The following is a 19,348-nucleotide window of genomic DNA, read 5'->3' on the forward strand; positions in this document are numbered from 1 at the left end:
GACGTACAGCCTTTGTCAATATTTTCTAGGCCATGGTGAAAGTAGCTGGCCGCATAAATTTCAAAGTGCAAGCTTACCTGTCGAGCGAGGCTGGAACGCTCTATGCCGGAAAGATAGAGAAAACACCTTTCTTTCTTACTGTCATCAAGTATTTTGGTCACATTTAAACGTTTAGCTTACGCTTTGAATTATTTGAGGCCCAGGAACCTCTCGCGTGACTTAGAAAATTTTGACAATGACTGTACGTGCTTTGTATATCTTGACCAAGTTGTCCGTGGTTGTCCTTGTAGGTGTCGAGGAGGCACAAGATTTTGTGGTTGTTCATGGTCTTCTTTTGTTGGGCTCTGAGTGCTTTGACAAGGTTCCAAAAGCCGGTGATATTGACCGTGCCATTGAGTTTCTCGCAGGTTTTATGCCAATGTATTCAGCTGAGTTGGTGCGAGTACTGTTGTACATTCTTGCTTATTCTGTTGATGCATACATTCAGTGTACAGTTTAGTTGGTGCTTTTTTTCATTGCCTTTCGAGTCCTATCCTTGCCTCCTAAAGGTGCAGAGGTGCAAAGGTTTCGACTGTATCGGTGCAAGAGAAAAGCTACGGTGTAAATAGCCAAGAAGGCAGAGGTTGTCAGCGCTTGGCTGATCCTCGTTTTTACAAGTAGATTGTGGGCTGTTTCTTGACTGTTCGGAGTTGTGCCCATTCTTATACACATCGTGCCTGAACCGTTTGCTATTCCACGCGTATGTGATTTCAACCTGTGATCCGGTGTTTGGTTTGCCTCTTTGCCACTCACTTGCCAAAACTTATTTGTATGATTGCATGGTAATTTGTTAAGGTGTTATGCGTGTCCATCCACTTGGCTTGCAGGGGTACTCTGCAGAATGTAAGGTCTAGGTTGGTATCCCTTTCAACCCAGTTGCTTGTGCTGGTGGGTTCTGTGATATCGTCTAGGAATGTAAATCCCGTTTCCTGCATTAAGTTGTGCAGCTGACGACCTTTCGGAGATTCTGTGTTTTATCCCCACATTTTTGTGACCTTGCCACAGAAACATTAGGGACAGGGGTGGCACACAAGACAGGGGATAATCTCTGGCCGTTTAATTATACTTTCAAAGTAAACTGTTGCCATATGGTCTTGCTTTGTATGTTGTCAGGGAATTTTTCCACAGAACGGCGTGTGGGATTACTCAGCATATATTGCAGTTGAGCACATATTAGAAAGACAGTGCACGCCACGCCAAGGACAAGGATGAAAAGGAACGTATTTTACTCTACACACTACAGTACACTAAAAGGTTTTAGACTACATGCAAAAAATGTGAACACATTCGGCGTCGTCTCCTTCTGTCAACGTAAGTTCTTCTTTCGCCTCCGCTTAAGAGTCACTGGAACTTAGGCTGCTGTAAAATTTGGTGCCAAATCACAAGTTTTCTTCAGTCGAACAATACGTTTCAAGTTTCTCTCGAGCAGCACCGAAGCTGAGGCTCGCATAGCTCTACTTTTATGGTGTCACTCGTGAAAGACAACGAACATGAGCTTCTGCAAACAAAGAAAAAACACGGGCACAAAGTTTGTTCTTTAAAGGAGGGAGAGAGACATTACGAGAACCGAAGAGTGCTAGATAACACCTAAAAATGAACAACACATATATAATGTGTTTGTGCGCCATTTTTATTTCACGCACATCGTATCCGCTTGTATTTAGAATTAGTGGTACTTTTAATTTCAAGCAGGGGGACTCGTGGTCCAAGTAGGGCGAATGAGGGATTAAAACGAAACAATAAGGATGGCAACCTTGCTCCTTTTTTACGAATGCAATACAGAGACTCACTTTGACCTTGTTTGAGGGCGATATGTTGATTTTTTATCATACTTGTTGACATATTCAAAGACATAATCATACGTAGTGCAGTGACTATGTTTCCCTGTAGGCGACTCAACTATTCGGAGGTGGCTTCAGCTCACAATTTCCGAAAGCCAAAGGAAAAGGAAGACAATAACTGACACGCGAGGAGGAGCTTTGGACTCCTCGCCATGGCACATTGGTTGCTACTAGACAGGCGTGAAGTAAGTAGAATGCTCTGGAGTTCTGTCGCCAGTCGTTTAGGTTATTATGTATTAATTTATATCAGTTAGCGTGGCAAGTATTTTGAGGCGTGTGAGCTTTGTGGCATACGACGTTCGGGCGTGGACCGCCTGCTTGAAAGCTTTAAAAGGGCGCAAGCTTGGGCTGGTTGGTACATGTCGATTTCTGGAGGAAACAGTGCAAATGGGTTAAAGACAAGAAGCTAGGTGACGTGAGCCTTTCAGGAGTGCTGTACGCCGGACCTACTTCGTACCACGTGATTTTTATTGTCCTGCCTGTATGCACTGTTTTCTTAAAAAGGTCTGTCCTTTGTTCCAGAAGTGACTCCCCCGACAAATTATTCAAAGGCTTTGTTTCACTATTGGGAATTTACATTGAGATTACTATACTTTACGCAGCATGCTGGGATTTCCTAACGGTATGTGAAAGAAGCGCGTGTGACAGGGAACGGCACTATAAAATAATTAATTAGCGCAATTAAGCCCTGTACAAAGCAAAAAAAAATCTAGTCTCATGAATGGAAAACCAGGGTACAGCGGTTACCTTAGTAACAGATGTCTGATATTTTCGCTGTAGGTACTGTGTACTGATATATCTGGCAGAGGTTAATGCTGTCATCTACTGCGGCCGGCCGATCACATGGGAGAAAATGGGGGAGGGTGGGGGGGACGGTGGAAAAAAACATTACCGTTGGTTCTACCGGACATCTTACATTTTTACGATAAAGGGAGCCCAACATTTCCTGTTTCATGGCAACCAGAACGATTGTGATTACAATCAATATCAGGATATTTAAGTTCTTTAGGTGTTGGATGGCCGGTTGCTGATATGTAACGACCTGACACGCCTGCGGCAGGGATGCGGAATTCTGTGCGGCGACGACTTTTGTCGCAAGGAACAGCAAAGCTATCCATACTCATCTGGAGGGAGTGGGACACAGACGTACAGAACAATAATCCAGCACACAATGTGCAGCAGAAACGCGGGAACAGTTACGCGTTTCCCGGGCACTCAACGTAACGCCAGGCTGCAAGCACCACGCCACACTTTAACCGCGTCGTCATTTTTGTTAACTTCACAGAACAGGCTTCTCAAGGGCAAAGACTTTCTTTTTTATACATGTTACGGATGAAGCTAAGCCAGTGCTCGGAGGCTGCTAAAGCAGCTTTGCGGGAGCACTTGCGGACGAGGGATTTCCCTGCCGGCAAGCATTCGGACGAAGCGGTCGTGGAGCACCCTTGAGCAGTCCTTGGAGAGAAGCGAGAGGGCGGGAGTTGGGCCACGCTCGATGAGGGGGATCGCTGGAAGGGGCCGGCCAGGTGTTCAGACGTCGTTGGAAGTCCTTGTGTTGCCCGTCAGGCCGAGCCGTGAGTCGTCCAGAGGGCCGCTGTACCACGTGCCCCACTGGTCCTTGGACGCTGCGAAGGCCAGAAAAAGAAGTGCCTGTTGCAGCGCTTTTACCGTAGTAAGGTTGACTCATAAAAGTCTGCCCTTTGTTCCTTGTGTTGCCCTTGTGTTGTGTAGGATGTCAGACCAAGCATCAGAATCGTCATGTGAAGTGTGTTTAAGGTATCGTGTACAGTATTCCTCTTTCACGTGGAAAGGGCTACGTAGGCCAGAGGGGCCGATGCCTAAATGACCACTTGAGGGAACATGATTGCAATGTGAAAGGGGGCCTCACAGGGCACTTGGCAATGCATTGTCGGAATCACAAGTGCGTACCGGAGCCTGAAAAATGTACGGTGTTGAGCAGAAGTGCCAATCAAGCCACAAGAAAAATAATTGAAGCCGAAGAGATTGCGCGGTTAGGGGACGACTACATCAGTGTCCCTTCGATCTCAATATCTGCAAAGGAAATAGCTTACTTAAATTAGAGTTCTTCAAGGACTCTGCTTAAACGAAGCACGAGTTGGCACTGGACGGCAATGGCGGGCGGATAAAGTGTAGTGCGTTTTATATCTTGTTTATCTGCTTTTATGCTGTAATGTCACTATGTCTTGGATGTATAATTGTATCCCGTTTCAATAAAGTATCAGTTGGAAGTCCGCGCAGCGCATGTCCCTTACTTGTCCTTGTGTGTGTTTTTATTCCGCTGTAATTTTAAAGGGACAGACAACCGAGTTTTGTCGCGTATATGTTCTCTAGCTCATATGAAAGCGAGCGTTTTATATAGCTCGGTAACCACAAGCGATTTCTAAACAAATTGACGGAAATAATTTTAATTTGGCAGCAAACTTCCTGAAATCGGAAGGGTGGTGGTTCGTAGTGTCGAAACTTGAAACTACAATATGTGTCCCTGTCACGTGACCTGCAAACCTGGCAGCTACTGCAATTGCTGAAACATTATTTACGTATTGAAAACCTTTTAACACAAGTATTTAAACAAGGTTCAATTGTATATGTATTTCTAAAGATTATTTTGAAAATTTTAAAGACACGCCGCCCACCGTCGCTGGGTTGCTCTCAGTGTGGCTAACTGAGCCTTCATGCCCAGAATCAACGGCAGCGTTAAGCAAACAGACCCAGTGAAGGAGCTTTGACGATTCTGCCTGAGTCAGGGGTGTTTGTTCTGGCAAAATATTTGATTTCAGTTTTCAAATACGCCAACGGCAGTTAAAAAAAAAACGTCGCGCCCGGGGACAGTCGAACTTCCCACCTCCACAACGTGAAGCCAGATTCTACCTATCGTCTATTGCAACAAATGGCGCATTCGTGCAAAATAAACCGTTGCATTAAAAAACATATAAAGGAACAGGAAAGCCTGCGGTTCAAACTTTTTTAGCTGGGGACAAGTTTTTAAATATCGTTTTTCATTTCGCATACAGACAAAAGTATGTTGCCTAGCTACTCTATGTCACCAGCATTATTTTTGGGAGGGACGCATACGGCTCGTAGATCTAAAAATTTCGATTTAAAAAAGCTCTAGGGCGTTATCAGCAAAACCGTTTCTCGTCAAGGTGTTTAAGTGATGCCCTTTCATTTGGGATAGAGAATATATACTCGACAGAATATAACCGAATATAATCGGTTGTCTGTCAATTTAACTTAGGTTTTACCTCCCCAGCTTACCCTGCTGAGTAGGACCGGGACGGCCAGCCAGCCAGGGCACTTGACTAAGGACTACCCCCACTAGTCCGTCTCCAACACGGAGTCGAAGGGCTTAAAGGAGTAGTGACACGAAATTTCAAAGTGGCGATAACTATGTAAAATGCTTCCTTTTTACCAGGATATATCTTCCAGCAAGTTTCAACAGTAGCCGCTCAGTATAACATATTTTAAAATCATTTTAGCCTCTGCCTGCACGAGAAAGCTCAGAGTTGGCCAGCATGACATCATCTGCTACTTGCCCCAAACTGCCGACGTCGGGGCTGCCATGACGTAGCCGACGCGCTGGCTGTGGTTGGCGCGCGCTGATAAGCCGTGTGTATCACGTCATGATTTTGGGACTGACGTCATGCTGCCCGGGCGCGCCGGGATGGTGAAGGCCTCGGTGCGACAAGAATGGTGACTTCAGGTGCTACCTCCTGTAATGGCGGCCGCTCGGCGTTCGTTTTGTCGAAACCGAAACTTACACGAATAAACGACGCCGTAAATGATTGTTTACGCTGCGATCGACCGTCTAATGTGCCATTCTACGATTAGTTGGCTAATAGGCAACCATAGCAGCGAAAAAAACGTCGCACGAAAATTTCGTGTCAGTACTCCTTTAAATAAAGTTTATTCAAGTCAAGTCAACGAAGTTACGTTTTCCGCTCCAGTAGAAAATTGTGGTATGTGGAGCCATTCTGCAAAACTTCCGCTAAACGGCGAAAAGCAAAAACGTCCGTGTGTACGGCGCACGTTAAAAATCCCCAGGTGGTCAAAATTAATTCGGAGCCCTCCACTACGGCGCACCTCATCGCCTGTGTTGCGTCGGCGCGTTAAACCCTACAGTCAATCAATCACTTCCAATAAACGCTTTCACTCGTTGTTTCGGGCCTGCAACGCTCTGAAAGCTTTACTTATGGCCAACACAAAGCGAGACTGCGGGGTTTGCTCGTCGCATCAGATGCGCCTTCTTTCTGTTTTTACTTTCCTTTGGTGGCGATTTTTTTTTTTTGAAGTAGCTACCGATTTTTCGAAATATGCGTTTACCGCTGCAACTGAAAGGAGGCCGGCCAATAGCCGCTGTATCGCTCTAATGATGTAAGTCGAGCGCTAGAAGAACGATAATACTGAGAAAGAGAGAAAATTCTTTTGAGCAATTTTCTAAGTTATCTGATGGGCATACTCCGTAATTTTTGGCGGAGGTACTTCGTGACCCCATATTAAAAGTACTGGATGTGTTAGGCTACAATCTGAAAGCCGTTAAGATTTAGAGAAAAGTCGAGAAAAAATTGCTGCAGCTTGCACTAGTGGTGCAAGGCTAGAGAAAGAGCAGAGCTGGTCGCTCTCCCCTTCGTCGGAGACCCGGCTGTTGCACCTCACATTTAGTTCCGAACTTGCCGATGAAACGTCTGCATTACTGGCAGGCCCGGATCGTTTTGTCCGCAGGGTTTCAGATCTCTCCCAATGCTGACCGCTTTAGCAGGCGCTAGAACCCACGGCAAAATCCAACGCCAACGCCCGCGATACGGACCCAAGGGAAATGCTGTGCGCCCGGAATGCTTGAATACCTCGGCGCACCTTTGCACCAAATGAGGAACTCAGGCCCACACTGGTCTTCAGCACTCACGCATGCAAAGCGCGCCTCGCAGGCATGGATGGCGCGAGGACTTTCTGTATTTGCCCATGCGCAAGTCTGCAATGTCTTCTGGGTAGCAAAGCTAGTTTATGTGCTTCAGGTACTTCACTGTGCGCGGGCGAAAGTCCAGGCTCTACACAGACTATTTGCTACCTTCGTGTGGAGATCTGAATGGGAGCCAATGTGCAGGGATAATTTGTTTCTTCCTTTAGGGTCGAGTGTTGGGTTAATGCATTTGTCTGTGCACCAACTTGTATCTCGGGTTTTCTTCTATAGGTTGGCGGATCATCCACTTTTGCTTGCTATACTTCAAAAGCGCATAAGTTACCATTTACCTTTTCTTCTTGTTTCTACGGGTGAGGTTAACAGGAAGCAGCCATGGGTTTTTTCAAAGAAACTAATGGATACTTTTCATTTCCTTACTGCGCGGTTTACTCTGGAGTACCGGCTGAGTCTTTAAAGGAAGCCTATGACGAACACTTTAATTATTTCATAATCCGTTTCCCGTGCCTCTTTATCGCCAGCCATACTTTCGGGACCATAAGAATAATGTTTTAGACCGTGTCAAGCGCATGTGCGTGCCGACAAATCACAAAACGTTTTTCTTTAGACTTCATTCGCAAACGCTTCCAGTTAAAACATGGCTGCGCGAAAAAGGGATGTCGATTCCTTGGTGAGACAATGTATGTAGAAGGTTGAATTTTTGTCGAAAAAAAGACGCCACATTTTTTTTTATTGACATGCAATGCTATTTCTTGTAGCGTTTTCCTACAGAGCAATTAATATAACGTTTGCACTACAGGTGGTTTGAGATTTTGGTTATTGCTCTGAATGTGCTGCACTGAACATAGTAACCGCACTTGCTAACCGCGCCGGGGGCATTTCCTTGCGTTTTTCGTCCCTTTGGTCCCCTTCCATCTCAGGAATAATGCTCGCGCGCGTATTTTTTCTGCTCGCGTGTCTTTGCACAGCTTGTCGACACATATGTATTGTCGTAGTTGCTGTATTTACGCTTACTAAAGACCAAAAAGAAATAACCGCGGCACGATGGCAAAAAAAAAAAAAAAAGAACCGGCCAATGTCGTCCGGTTTTAGGTACAGACCGGCAACCGGCCCGCTGTCTCAAAATCCGGTCGGGCCGGTCAAAAACCGGTCAGGTGGCAACCCTAGTAGGCACCTATAACAGTGAAAAAAAATATATAACACGAAAATTTTGTGTTAGCTCTCCTTTAAGACCAACGTCACGCCAAAACGTCGTACCCCAGTGCTGTCACCTATAGCCAGTTTTCGACCGGCCGGTACAATTTGTCGACGAACTTTACGGTTGCCGCTTCAAAACAGACTGGCACTTATTTGCCGGCTTTCTTTTCGCACTCTCCAAGCCATACTCGCATGAAGGGAAGGGCACAGGAAAAGTAACGGTTGGCCGTGATCTCTTCTGCGAGCAGGGGATGGAAAGAGTCGACAAGGATTTCCTCTAGTGGTTACAAAACGCACAAAAGGAGATCACAAGAGAAAATGCCTACAGAACAACTGACCACCTGAAATTATGCATGGTGTCAAGGACTGTCGATCGACTGCCACCCAGCATTAGCTATCAAATACGGGTCTAGTCCCACTCGTCACAAGTCCACTCGCCATAGGCCAACTCGTCACAGGTAAACTGGTCAGGAATGCCAACTCGTCACATGGCATTTCGTACGAGAAATTCTTGTATCACCGGAATATTTGTCACACGAAAAACTGGCATTACGAGCTTGTTTTGGAGCTTTAAAGGGATGTTTTCGATTTAAAAATGATGTAGGCGAGCGAGTGTTCTTTCAAAGTTTTTGACGTAGGAAGTTAGGTGAATATGTCGTCATACTGAGTTAATTATACCAAAATGATAATTGCATGCAACTTTGTATTAAATGGCACGCAGAAAAAGTAAACAAATTGTCATAAATGACGCAGTGAACAGGTTGTGCATGAAATAAAAAAAAAAAATGTTTATTGCACTCGCTTTGTACTGTTGTACCATTTGTACTATTGCACTGTTGTCTCGCTGTCTCGTTGTGTAGGTGTCTTCAACGCTGGGTTCTGACCTTGTTCACTGCATCAGTTCAGAAGCGGATGTTGCGGGCAATATTCCGAAGCGTGTTGACTGGGGCTCCGCTGTCGTCATCAGCCAGGATTCTTGCGATGCGATCGTTGACATCTTGGTAATTTCGGGTGAACCGTGGGGGGTGTTGTCAGACGATGACTACTACTACCACCGCCAAAAACGACAACGGAACATGTTAACAAACAATTACCCGCCGCGGTGGCGCAGTGAATATGACGTTGTGCTGTTGGGCACAAGGAAGCGGGTTCGATTCTTGGCCGCGGCGGCCGCTTTTATGATGGAGGCGAAAAGCAAAAACGTCCGTGTGTTAGAGATTTCGGCGCACGCACATTAAAGATCCCCAGGTGGTCAAAATGAATTCGAAGCCCTCCACTACGGCGCGCCTCATCACCTGTGCAGCGTCGGCGCATTAAACCCCCACAATCAATTAAATCACCAAATGAACAATTTCAAACACAATGCAATGCCTGGTGGTGTGTCCTTCAGTGTTTACATAGAAAGAAATCCTCCAGCTTAGCTATGGTTCAGGCCTTGCGTGCAAGCTTCGCCAATTCTTTTTTTTTATTCGCAGACTGAAAGTGTGATTGCGGGTTTTCTGCAAGGGCAGATTATACGCGCGAAAAAGCGGACGTACACCATCTCAACACCCATGACGATCAGCACTTGAAGAAGAAGTGCAGGTCGCGCTGATCCTTCCCCCCAAAGAAAAAAAAAAACGGCTCTTCATGCACACCTGCTGGTCACACAGACCTCCCCACGCCCTCCTAAACAGCCGTAACGAATTTACCATTGTAGAAACGATCATCAGGCCGGCTTTCAACGCCAATTTCCCGTCAGGGCTTCTAGGCTTTTGTTCACACGGCCGGAGTGTAACGAAATCCATGCGACGAAAAGGCGCCTTAAACGAGAGTTCGTATCTCGAGATGGCACTGTACCAAAAGGTCGGTGAGTTCTCCGGTGACGAGCGGGCTTGTGACGAGGGGGATCGTTCCCATCCAATACAAACGGTACAAAGCCTGTTTCATTGCTTTGTTTAAAACGGCGCTTTTGGAAGTGCCGAAGACGATAGAAACATGAAGAACAAAGGAAAAGTCGGTGCTTCGCCATCAAGTCGCCAAAAGCATGTTTGGTCATGTAGGTCATTTTTTCCGCACCTAGTAAGATCGCGAAGTTTTGCGGAATGCGCAAAGGCCACACGGAGACAGAACTGTGGTAAAAACCATACGAGGCGTTTGTTGAGTGTGCAGAAGGCGTTAAATTCCTCTGCGCTGTGGTAGACAGTACGTCGGGCATGCTAGAAGATGCCTGAACGATACGTCAAGTGGAAATGCCGACGAGATACCAAATGCGCTTGAAAGAGACGTACTCAATGGTTTTATACCCCTCCACTGCCCCACATGTGGAGGAACACCTTTTTTCTAAAGGAAAAGCAGTTGTTGCCAAGAGATGCGCCGACCTTATCATACAAGCGGTAACTGAAGATGGTCTCATAAACTGGCTACGCCGCGGATTCGTAAGCTCCCATTTATGTATGACACTCCCAATACACGAGCCAAACTTTCTACGCGTGCATAGCTCAATCATTGCAGATTTTGTTGTGACTGCCGCTCATATATGTGTATACCGCTTTCTAAGAAACTGTTTGTTCAGAAGTCACGTCTGGGAAGCCTCCCTTTCGTAAATGTCTGTTTTTTTCTATTGAATGTGTCCAAACTGCTCGTCCAAATATCCCCTTTAGTACATCCGGACGCCGGCCTTATGTCCTGTGCGATGCACGTTCATATACATGGATGTCTCGTGCTCGGTCCCAGGTTCTCGAACCACCCGAGGATGAAAAAAAGGCGCTTACAATTTCCGTTCGGCCGTCCTGCCTATTCTCAACTGCCGTGGAAAGCGAACCAGAAAAAAGACGACGGACGGCACAACAGGGCCACCGCGGGACTCGTCGCAGCCGCACGGCAGCCGCCAGCATTCGTGCCTTTGACAAATTGTTCCTCCATGCTGGCGGTGCATATTGCCATCGCCCACTGCGTGCCGCTGGGGAGTATAAGAGCTGCCGAAATGGCCTCTCCGCTCTCTCGCATGCTGTGTGAGTGTGTGTGTGTGTGTAACCGGGTGCTCCTGTTGCAGTCGATTTATCTGCAACAAGATCTTCACAGACACCGTAACAAATGGTGCCGCGCGTATTGCGTGGCAAGGCATCGCGTACCGAGGAAAATGCTATTTGCCTCGCTGCGGTCGCAATACAATAACGGTCGTGCGCTCTGTGTTCGAAGTCAGCACCTTTCCTTGTATACCGCGTCCTTCGCCTGTTTATTACGCGCAACGTCGGTTGATTATAAAGTGCGGACTCGCTGGAACTCGTACGTTGTTAGGTTATACAACTTCAAGACGAAGAGTGTTACCTAGGAAAACCTGCATGTGCAGTGACGCGTTTCCTTATAATATACTTGAAATTAGACAAGTTATACCCACTTGCTACGCAAGATGGCTCTATCACCCTACCGAACAAAATACCTTTTAATTATGGCTGTAGTTAATCTCTGAAATATAAAATATTTGTGAATAACTGTTCCTTCCGAACTATCTTGATGCGTTAGTTTCGAGGGGAACATATAGCATAGGAAAGATAATTGCATTGTAATACAGAAATATTAAGGAAAATTATTGAAGTGACAGCCTTACGCGTCTCATCAAACACGAAAAAAACCTGTTGTCGTAGGCGTCGTCGCTGTTAACACAAATGGTACCAAAATGGCGCCGCTGTCGGTTCGTGGAGGATTGTAATCCAAGAATTAGCCCAATGCGTGCGTGCGCCGTGACAGATGCGCGTGACGACACGTGCGTAGAACGGGTGCGCGGAGGAGAGCTTGGGGAAGCTGCCGCATGGATGGACTTTTTTCCAATAGTGTAGCCCTCTTGCGGCGGCCGCCCGAACCAAACTTGGGGGATTATAGAAGAACACGCCTTCTTTTTTTTCCGCCTGCCCTGCACAGTTGAGGAAGGCGTCGCAGGCGCCAGGCATGGTTTGGGTTGCAGAGAAATTTTTTGGTGCAAATCGTAGGGCCCAACTTTCGGCCGCTTTCATGGCTCAGAAGAAGAGCAGAACGATGGCTCGGCGTTCGCTACTGGCTAATCCAATATGGCGTCGTTTTGTTCCCATTTGCCCCCCAATAATGGCAGGTCGGTCTCTGAGAGCAAGAGTAGCGCATGCGCGCAGTGCTACTGGAAAAAAAGGTTTATGGCGGCCTGTCTGCCTTTCGGACATCAAAAGACAAGAAACGAAACCGAAAAAAAAGAGTCGCGAAAACGATGTAACAGTAAAGAAGTGTTGCTTATCGCTAGGTTTTCGCCTACAAACCTCGTAAGTGCTGCGTTTGGCTCTACAGAGCGAGGGAGGCTGCGACGCTGCCATGATTTCCAAAAACGGCACTGACTTTATTTTGTATTTCTCTGTTCATTTGGCCGGTTGCTGGCTTTCTGATTGTCTTGGATTGGCCGACTACACTATGGTAAGCAGACTTGGTTCCAAAAAAAAATTTAATCTATGATTCCAAAAAAATTTTAAGACTATGAAGCGCGCTGGACTGCGAATCGCGAAAAATACTTAGTGTCCGGTAAAGCTTCTAAACTCTCAAATCGAGTTATTATTCTTTGGTAGCACTTACGAATTTCTTTCTTGCGGTTAAGGTAATTAAGTGCCGCTATCTTTTAGTAATGGTTCACATTTCAAATACAGCAGTACGTTGACTTTGAGCGATTCGGATCGTCGCGCTTGTTGAGCGTTGGCCTTTCGCATACTGTCCAGAAGTGACAAGGAGGGCTTAGCGACGTTACAGCACCCTTGCCCACGCGACATCATCGTCTCCAACCGGCAGAGTACCGCAATCGAGCCGTACCCAAAAAAGTGACGGTCGGCCTGCTTGTCGAGGACGAAATAGTTATACGTCAAGGTTTCGCATTCGAAGCACGTAACCAGACGTACGCGTATACCGAGATATTCTGCTCTGGTGGGTCCTGCAGGCAAATTTTACTAGAGTAGTTGTGCACTCTCAGCGTCACAACGCCTGTAAAGACGTTGCTGCCACTTTTACTCCAGAGCTGACCTTAAGCGATTCGACAGCTTGGACAGTGAATGTATACTAGCTCCGCAAAACGGCCCCTAAACTGCGAAATTGCGCTGTCACGTTACACACCTTCAGGTCGAAAGGTCGATGCCATCTGCAAATTTTTGTTCTCTCTCTGTTGTCATGTCCCGGAAACATTGATTCTGAATGAAGCCTGCATGTAGTGCGAAAATTTAAGCCACATTTGCTGGCTTGAAACACAGTACACTTATTGATGTTACTGTAGTGATTCCAGACAAATGAAGCAGGTATTGATATTATTTTTGTGAATCTTGCATATGTGTTGCATGTTTCTTCAGAATTTACGTTTCCCATCACAATCAGATAAGGTGGTGAATATTAGCTTCGGTGGAATTGAGGAAGTGTAGCTTTGGAGCAATGCATAAGTTTGTTATTGGCTTGGGTGGGAAAAAATGAACAATAAAAATTTGAAGAAATTTAGAGAGCTGTCCACTAATGCGTAGCATTCTTATGCCCCTTGAACGGAGTGCGAGTTATTTACAGCCACATATGACTACAACTAGCGAAAGACCTTGGATTATTCTGTTATTTTTTTCTTTTGTTTCTTTTCGACACTAATTTACCATTATGCCTTTACTTGAAAAATTATGTTTTTTTCCGAAAATGGAAGCCGAACTGTAGGGCTCGTTCGCTCACGCCATTTTTTATTCGTATTTTTAACGTTATTTTGCTGGCATTATTTATTTACTCTTCGGTTTTTTGTTGGGGAGGGTGGAGGGCGGGTGTATAACTTGCATATTTTCGATTTTGTCAGGTCGTTTTTGCGAAAATGCTATTTTTTCTATTTTACCTACATTTTATTTGTTCAAAATTCTATCCGACCAATTATTTTTATTTACGCCATTAAATTACTTCCGCCAAATCTTTATTTCTGTAGGAATTCTGGGCGTTACACGGTCCTGGCTGTGAGGGGACTCGGCACAGATTGCATTGCATTATTAACAAGTTTGTTCTCTTATTAGACGAAAAATCGGACTTAAAATTGTATGTTTTTATTCCCCGACTGTGCAAAAAAACTGGCGTACGTTTCGCACCCTAGTAAATAAGCTTGCCAACTCATACGTTTTTATTGGGCGATTGTACCTTGTGACAGAACGTCTTGTTAAAGGAACCTTAAACGACTTAAACCACCAAAAACAAGCTCCTTTGCGGTCGAGCGCAGAAACATAAGTGATTGCTGATAAGCTTGTCCTGTGGTCGAAACAGCACACAGGAAATACCTTTGTGAGCGTAAGAACGTTTCCATCTTGATACACAGCACAGTTTCTTGTTCAATAATCAGAAGTTTGAGTGGTGAACCCGAATGGAGAGGTACCGATTTCTTTCAGAAGCCGCATCATCTGCATACTGTCTATAAGCCTCCAAATCACGTCAGTGCTAGGCAATCTCTAACAGCACATTTCTGCTCGCATACTGCAGATATCTAAGCGAATATTGTTTACAGGTAATTCTTTTTCAAGCGCCTCCTGTTTGATCAAACCAATTCGGGTTGCGATTTTTACTGACTGCTGGAAGCAACCATCACCGTGCGACTTCCCGGACTACCCCCAGACTGATCAAGGAAACTGAAATATCATATGTATTCTTGTATTTGTGATCGAACTTCAAATACCGCAACAGAAAAAGACGGCGAACGGATGGAAAACACGGAGCGAGCCAGTCTCGTCTTTTCTACCACCATCGTTTGTTGTTGCGCCATTCGAAGTCCGATCATGCATATCAACCAAGCAATCAACAAACCCAGCTCACAATTCTGCTGCAGCGTTCTTGTATTTATCTGTATTTTTGGCGAAAATTTGCCAGTGACGTTTTGAGTAAGCTTCACGGCCAAGTAATTGCTGTGTGCTGAAGATGTTATCACTCTTCTAATGATGCGACGAGCATTCTGCTCGTCTTCACATTTCTACAGAGTTGCTCTGAGTGCACGGTTCAGCTTAATTTTCTGGGATCCAATTTTCCTTCCCATCCACTCAGTACAATGTTCGTGATTCAGTTTTGCTTGAAACGCAATTGCTGCGCACGACACAATATTGCCTGCCATACTTCACTGAAAACTGCATGCAAAGTGCGCCTGTATTGACTTTTGCGAGGTATACTATAACATTTGTTAAATATAGCTTTAACATCCCGCGCACAAAATTCATATGAAGATAAATTTCAACATTGTTGTTTTCTTGTGTGTTTTCCAACTACTGCTAATCAATTCTGTTTAATCGGCGCAATTTAGGGAAGTCTGTTTCGTTCTGCGTACATTATTTGTCAGTGAATTTCGTTCACAAGGGACGCGAACAAGATCATGCCCTGGCGCGACAGTTGGCCCACACAACTAAACTGCGGCAACTGCTGACGAATGCAAATTTCTCATTAGTAACACATTGCATTCCTTACAGTCGTAATCCAAACTGCGCGGCTACTAAATCAGAGCAGCGGGGTAATATTCGATCCGCACGAGCGTTCCAAGAAGAGCCTTTCAGTTCAGAGCGCAAAGCGGTGACCCGTGAACCGGACTGCGTGCGCGGAACGACCAGCCGGTCGGCGTATTCATCACCTGAGGGATTACGGAAGGGCGTACGTCCGCCTTTGAATGCCGCCGCTAGCGCGTGATTAACACTCCGGTCCGTCTAATAAAGTCGGTCAGGCGTGTTGCATTCGTTAGATTAGTTTCGGCACTCGCCCCCCGTGATATACTGCCTATTTTCTATCCTCGCAGTGACCTCGTCGCTCTTAAATCTCTTCTCTGCTCTGGAATTCACTCGGTGTGGCGGGCTGGCGAAGCTGTTGCAAAACGAATTGGTGGTTACGCGAGTTGGTAATCGGCTAAACAAGGCGCAACTGCGCGAAAAGTTGGCGTATGCTTGAGAAGATACAGCACACAGGGCAAGCGCTGCTTCGTAAAATATGACCCAGGATAAAAATGACTCAGCACTTGTCTCGCGTAGTTATACCTGTAAGCGTACGTCAAGTTCTCGCGCAGTTAATTACGTCTTGTTTAGCGGCACTGGATCATCGGATGCCAGACCGACCGCACTACATGTGTGTTTATTTGGTTCCCTATTTCATGCGTGCAACTTAATTTGGCTAGACCAATAGTGGCCGAAATAAGACTCCAAATAGGCTTGTCGACGCAGAGCCATAATTTGCCGCATGAATGCGGTAACGCAACTGCCGCACTGAAGATTTTTACATACATTTCCTACGCTCAACAAATTACACAAGCGACTCCCGACCGTTCGATGCTTCCAGTTGCGTTATACATATAGGCCGCATACCATACACACTAATTGTTGGTCCCAGCGCTGTGCTTCTTACATTCTGCCCATTTGAAGAGCAGAGTTCCCGATGTGCTCGCAACTGTTGCCAAGCTCCATGATGGTAGATAAAACAGGAAGCAACGAACTCTGCAAAACGCCATAGAATCTTTTACGGTGCCATTTGTTAACGGGAACTTCTCAGACACCGGTCTCCCAATACTCAACGAGCACGCACCACAAAGCAAAGACAGCTACAGTTCAGTGGCAAGCTTAGTTCAAATGGATAAGTTCTTCAAGCGGATACGCTACGCGTGGTTCCGAGAAAAATATTAATTTTCACGTACGCACGTATAGGCTTTCGCTCCCACGCCCTCCGGAATCCGGAATGGGGGGGGGGGGGACTTTAATAATGAGGGCTCGAGATCGCAGAGACAGGGGTACTTATCCCGCTCCTTATGTGAAAAACAGCGGTGGGTGACCTGCCGGCGCTTGTTCTATAGGTGAGTATACGAGCAATGCACCTCTGTAAGAGAGAGGGATCGGGACTGCTCTGGTCACAATGCCGGGTCCCTCAGTTGTCACTCAGCTTACATAGGTGATAGCGGTAATACCCGGTGTATCACAGTCTTCGTTCTCAACCATCCCTGCATGCACCGCAGTACTACAACCCGACGCGAATTCGTTCCATTATGTGTACGAAAAAAAAAGTGCATGAAAAAAAATCGTGGTTGATCCTTCTTTCATAGGAATCGGTAAAACACGAAAGTGAAAGGGGCCTTCACAGGACCAGTTCGATGTTAAAGGAACCTCCTTCATGTTCGAACGGTTTGCGAGTCTGACCCCACCAGAAAAAGTGACGCCGACACGCAAGAAACAAAAAAAAATAACCGGTTTATTCCGGGACAACAAAACCAAAAATAACATGCACAGAAACAGCAGTTCGAAACACATAACGGTAATGGGAACAACGCGACAGCGGAGTGTGCCTCAATCCATGCGCGTCCCCCGTACACGAAGGCGCTGGCATCGAGACGCCAACTGTCGGCGCTTATTAGCGTCATGATGCGCTACATCGCTTCGCCTCTCCTAGACGGCAGCACCATCTGAATGAGTCATAGGGAAGGACATCAGGCGCGTTCATAGAGGTGCTCACGTCTCTTTTCATAGCGCAGTCGGCAGAGCAACACGTACCTCCCGTTGAGGCGAGAGGCGAAATAGTTCGTGGGCTCGAACCCCGGCGCCATCATGTCAATGACACTTTTTCTGGCGACGTCACTTCCGTGACGGATATGACGTCACTGAGATCTTGGTGTACCCGGTCATAAAACACTTTCATGTTAAAATGTTTCAACACGAATTAGACCTCGTGAATGGCGGAAGTACATTCAAATCCCGCAACTACCAGAGTACATGCACCCAGAGCTGAACGCAGGAACAATACAGAGCACGAGCACCACACAGATTTTTTGTAAACCATTATGAGCCGCTGGAATTTGCCCACGTAGAATCTGTCGACCGTACTACGCCAGCGACTCTGGTCTCAACGCCATGTAAATTGCCGTCATCAACAACGACGAAGTCGCAGTGGCGGCAGCATCCACGCCGGCCAGACATGCCACTCCACGAGGAGATGGCCATAGCCCCTGCCATAAATTCTACTCCAACGAGCAATCTGGAATCGAAGTTTACGGCACTTAACTTCGCGAAAGGTAGAACCTCCCTATAGCCACTCCACTTTTAGGGAAGACTCGCACCCAAAGGAAAATACTTTTAATATGGACCACGTCCCACTCCAGACTGCCGGGGAATGCATTGGCTCACGCAAACACTCGAGCTCTCGCCAACCGAGCTGACTTACCGACGACACCACTGCCCCCATTCTCATACCTGATTGCACAGGAAGGCCAAGAACAAGCGCACATTACTAGACCGCAAAAAGACAGGCTAGTGACATACAGAGACGTCATAAGTTATCCAGATGTAAATATCCACCGGCCCAGCACACCCTTACCAGAAAAGAGGCAGTCACGTGGCGACGGTTGCAGACAAACAGAATTCCAAATCCTGCTTTTGTCAACCGCTATTATGCCGATCTTGGTTTAAACCTCTGCATTCTGTGCAACAGCGAAGCCGAGCTGCTGAAAAAAAAGCGAAGCCGACAATAATAACAAGTCATATATCAATAAACTTGGAAAGTACAGTATTAAGACAACAGATCTGCTGCGCTCCATTCAGGAGCCACAACTCACCCCAGTGCGAATACACGAAACCCCCGAGAGTACCCAAGGGATTTTGGCTAACCTTTCAGATAAATTCCCCCCTCTCTCTCACGCACGCCGGACATAAAGTCCAAATTAGGGGCAAACGCAGAACTAATGAGAAAAAGGAGAAAGGATGGTAAGCGGGGCCAGTTGATAGAATGAACTCTTCAGAGCAGCGTTAAAAATGGGCGGCAGAAGCCCTCACCTTGTCTGCTTCTCTCGCCTTTTTTCGGCGCTGCGGTGAAGTTATCATAGGAAAAGACATCGCTGTCCTTTTTCGGGCAGTTACAGCTATGCAGCGATGAAATATCCTTGCATATTCCTACAAGAGTGCGCTGCGAAGCCGATAGTGTAATTTGGACACTTGCGGAGAACAAATGGCGCATGAAATTTTAACGATTGCGGGTGGCTTACAGTGAGCTGGTGAGAAACGAATCATCTGTCGCGGGAGAGTACGCGATGTTCGCTCATCTGAACAGACGGGTCTGGTTCTGTTTCAATAAAGCTTTAAAATGTCACTCGTAAAGATGACAACCAAACTGACGAAAACTATTAAAATTTATGCCTACAAAGTCACGATGGGAAAACGGTATGGCGCGTGAGTTCGATAAAAGAGGTTAGGCAATTCAAAGAAGCGCTGTTTTTTGACAACTGAAAACTAGAAGAAATAATCTCGATTGGCAACGGAGACGGGCAAGGCAGCTGATTTATCGATAATTTCCCCAATATTGCTAGCAGCAAGGAAGGACGGGGTTACAATACAGACACACTTTTCAG

The 19,348-nt window shown here is 46.2% G+C and overlaps 1 protein-coding gene across 1 annotated transcript in view; it reads right to left on the reverse strand.

Annotated features, from left to right (window-relative positions):
• Positions 1-1,110: 1,110 nt before the first annotated feature.
• The window catches only part of LOC144151732 (uncharacterized), a 232,278-nt gene continuing 214,040 nt past the window's right edge, over positions 1,111-19,348 (reverse strand). The window contains exon 5 of the mRNA XM_077682852.1: positions 1,111-3,502. Within this exon, the coding sequence (XP_077538978.1) occupies positions 3,408-3,502 (95 nt within the window). The 3' untranslated portion in view covers positions 1,111-3,407. The remainder of the gene's footprint in view (positions 3,503-19,348) is intronic.

This window comes from Haemaphysalis longicornis, unplaced genomic scaffold (assembly GCF_048455015.1).
Source record: "Haemaphysalis longicornis isolate Haplotype H1 unplaced genomic scaffold, Haemaphysalis longicornis Haplotype H1 scaffold_9, whole genome shotgun sequence".
NCBI classification, from domain to species: domain Eukaryota; kingdom Metazoa; phylum Arthropoda; class Arachnida; order Ixodida; family Ixodidae; genus Haemaphysalis; species Haemaphysalis longicornis.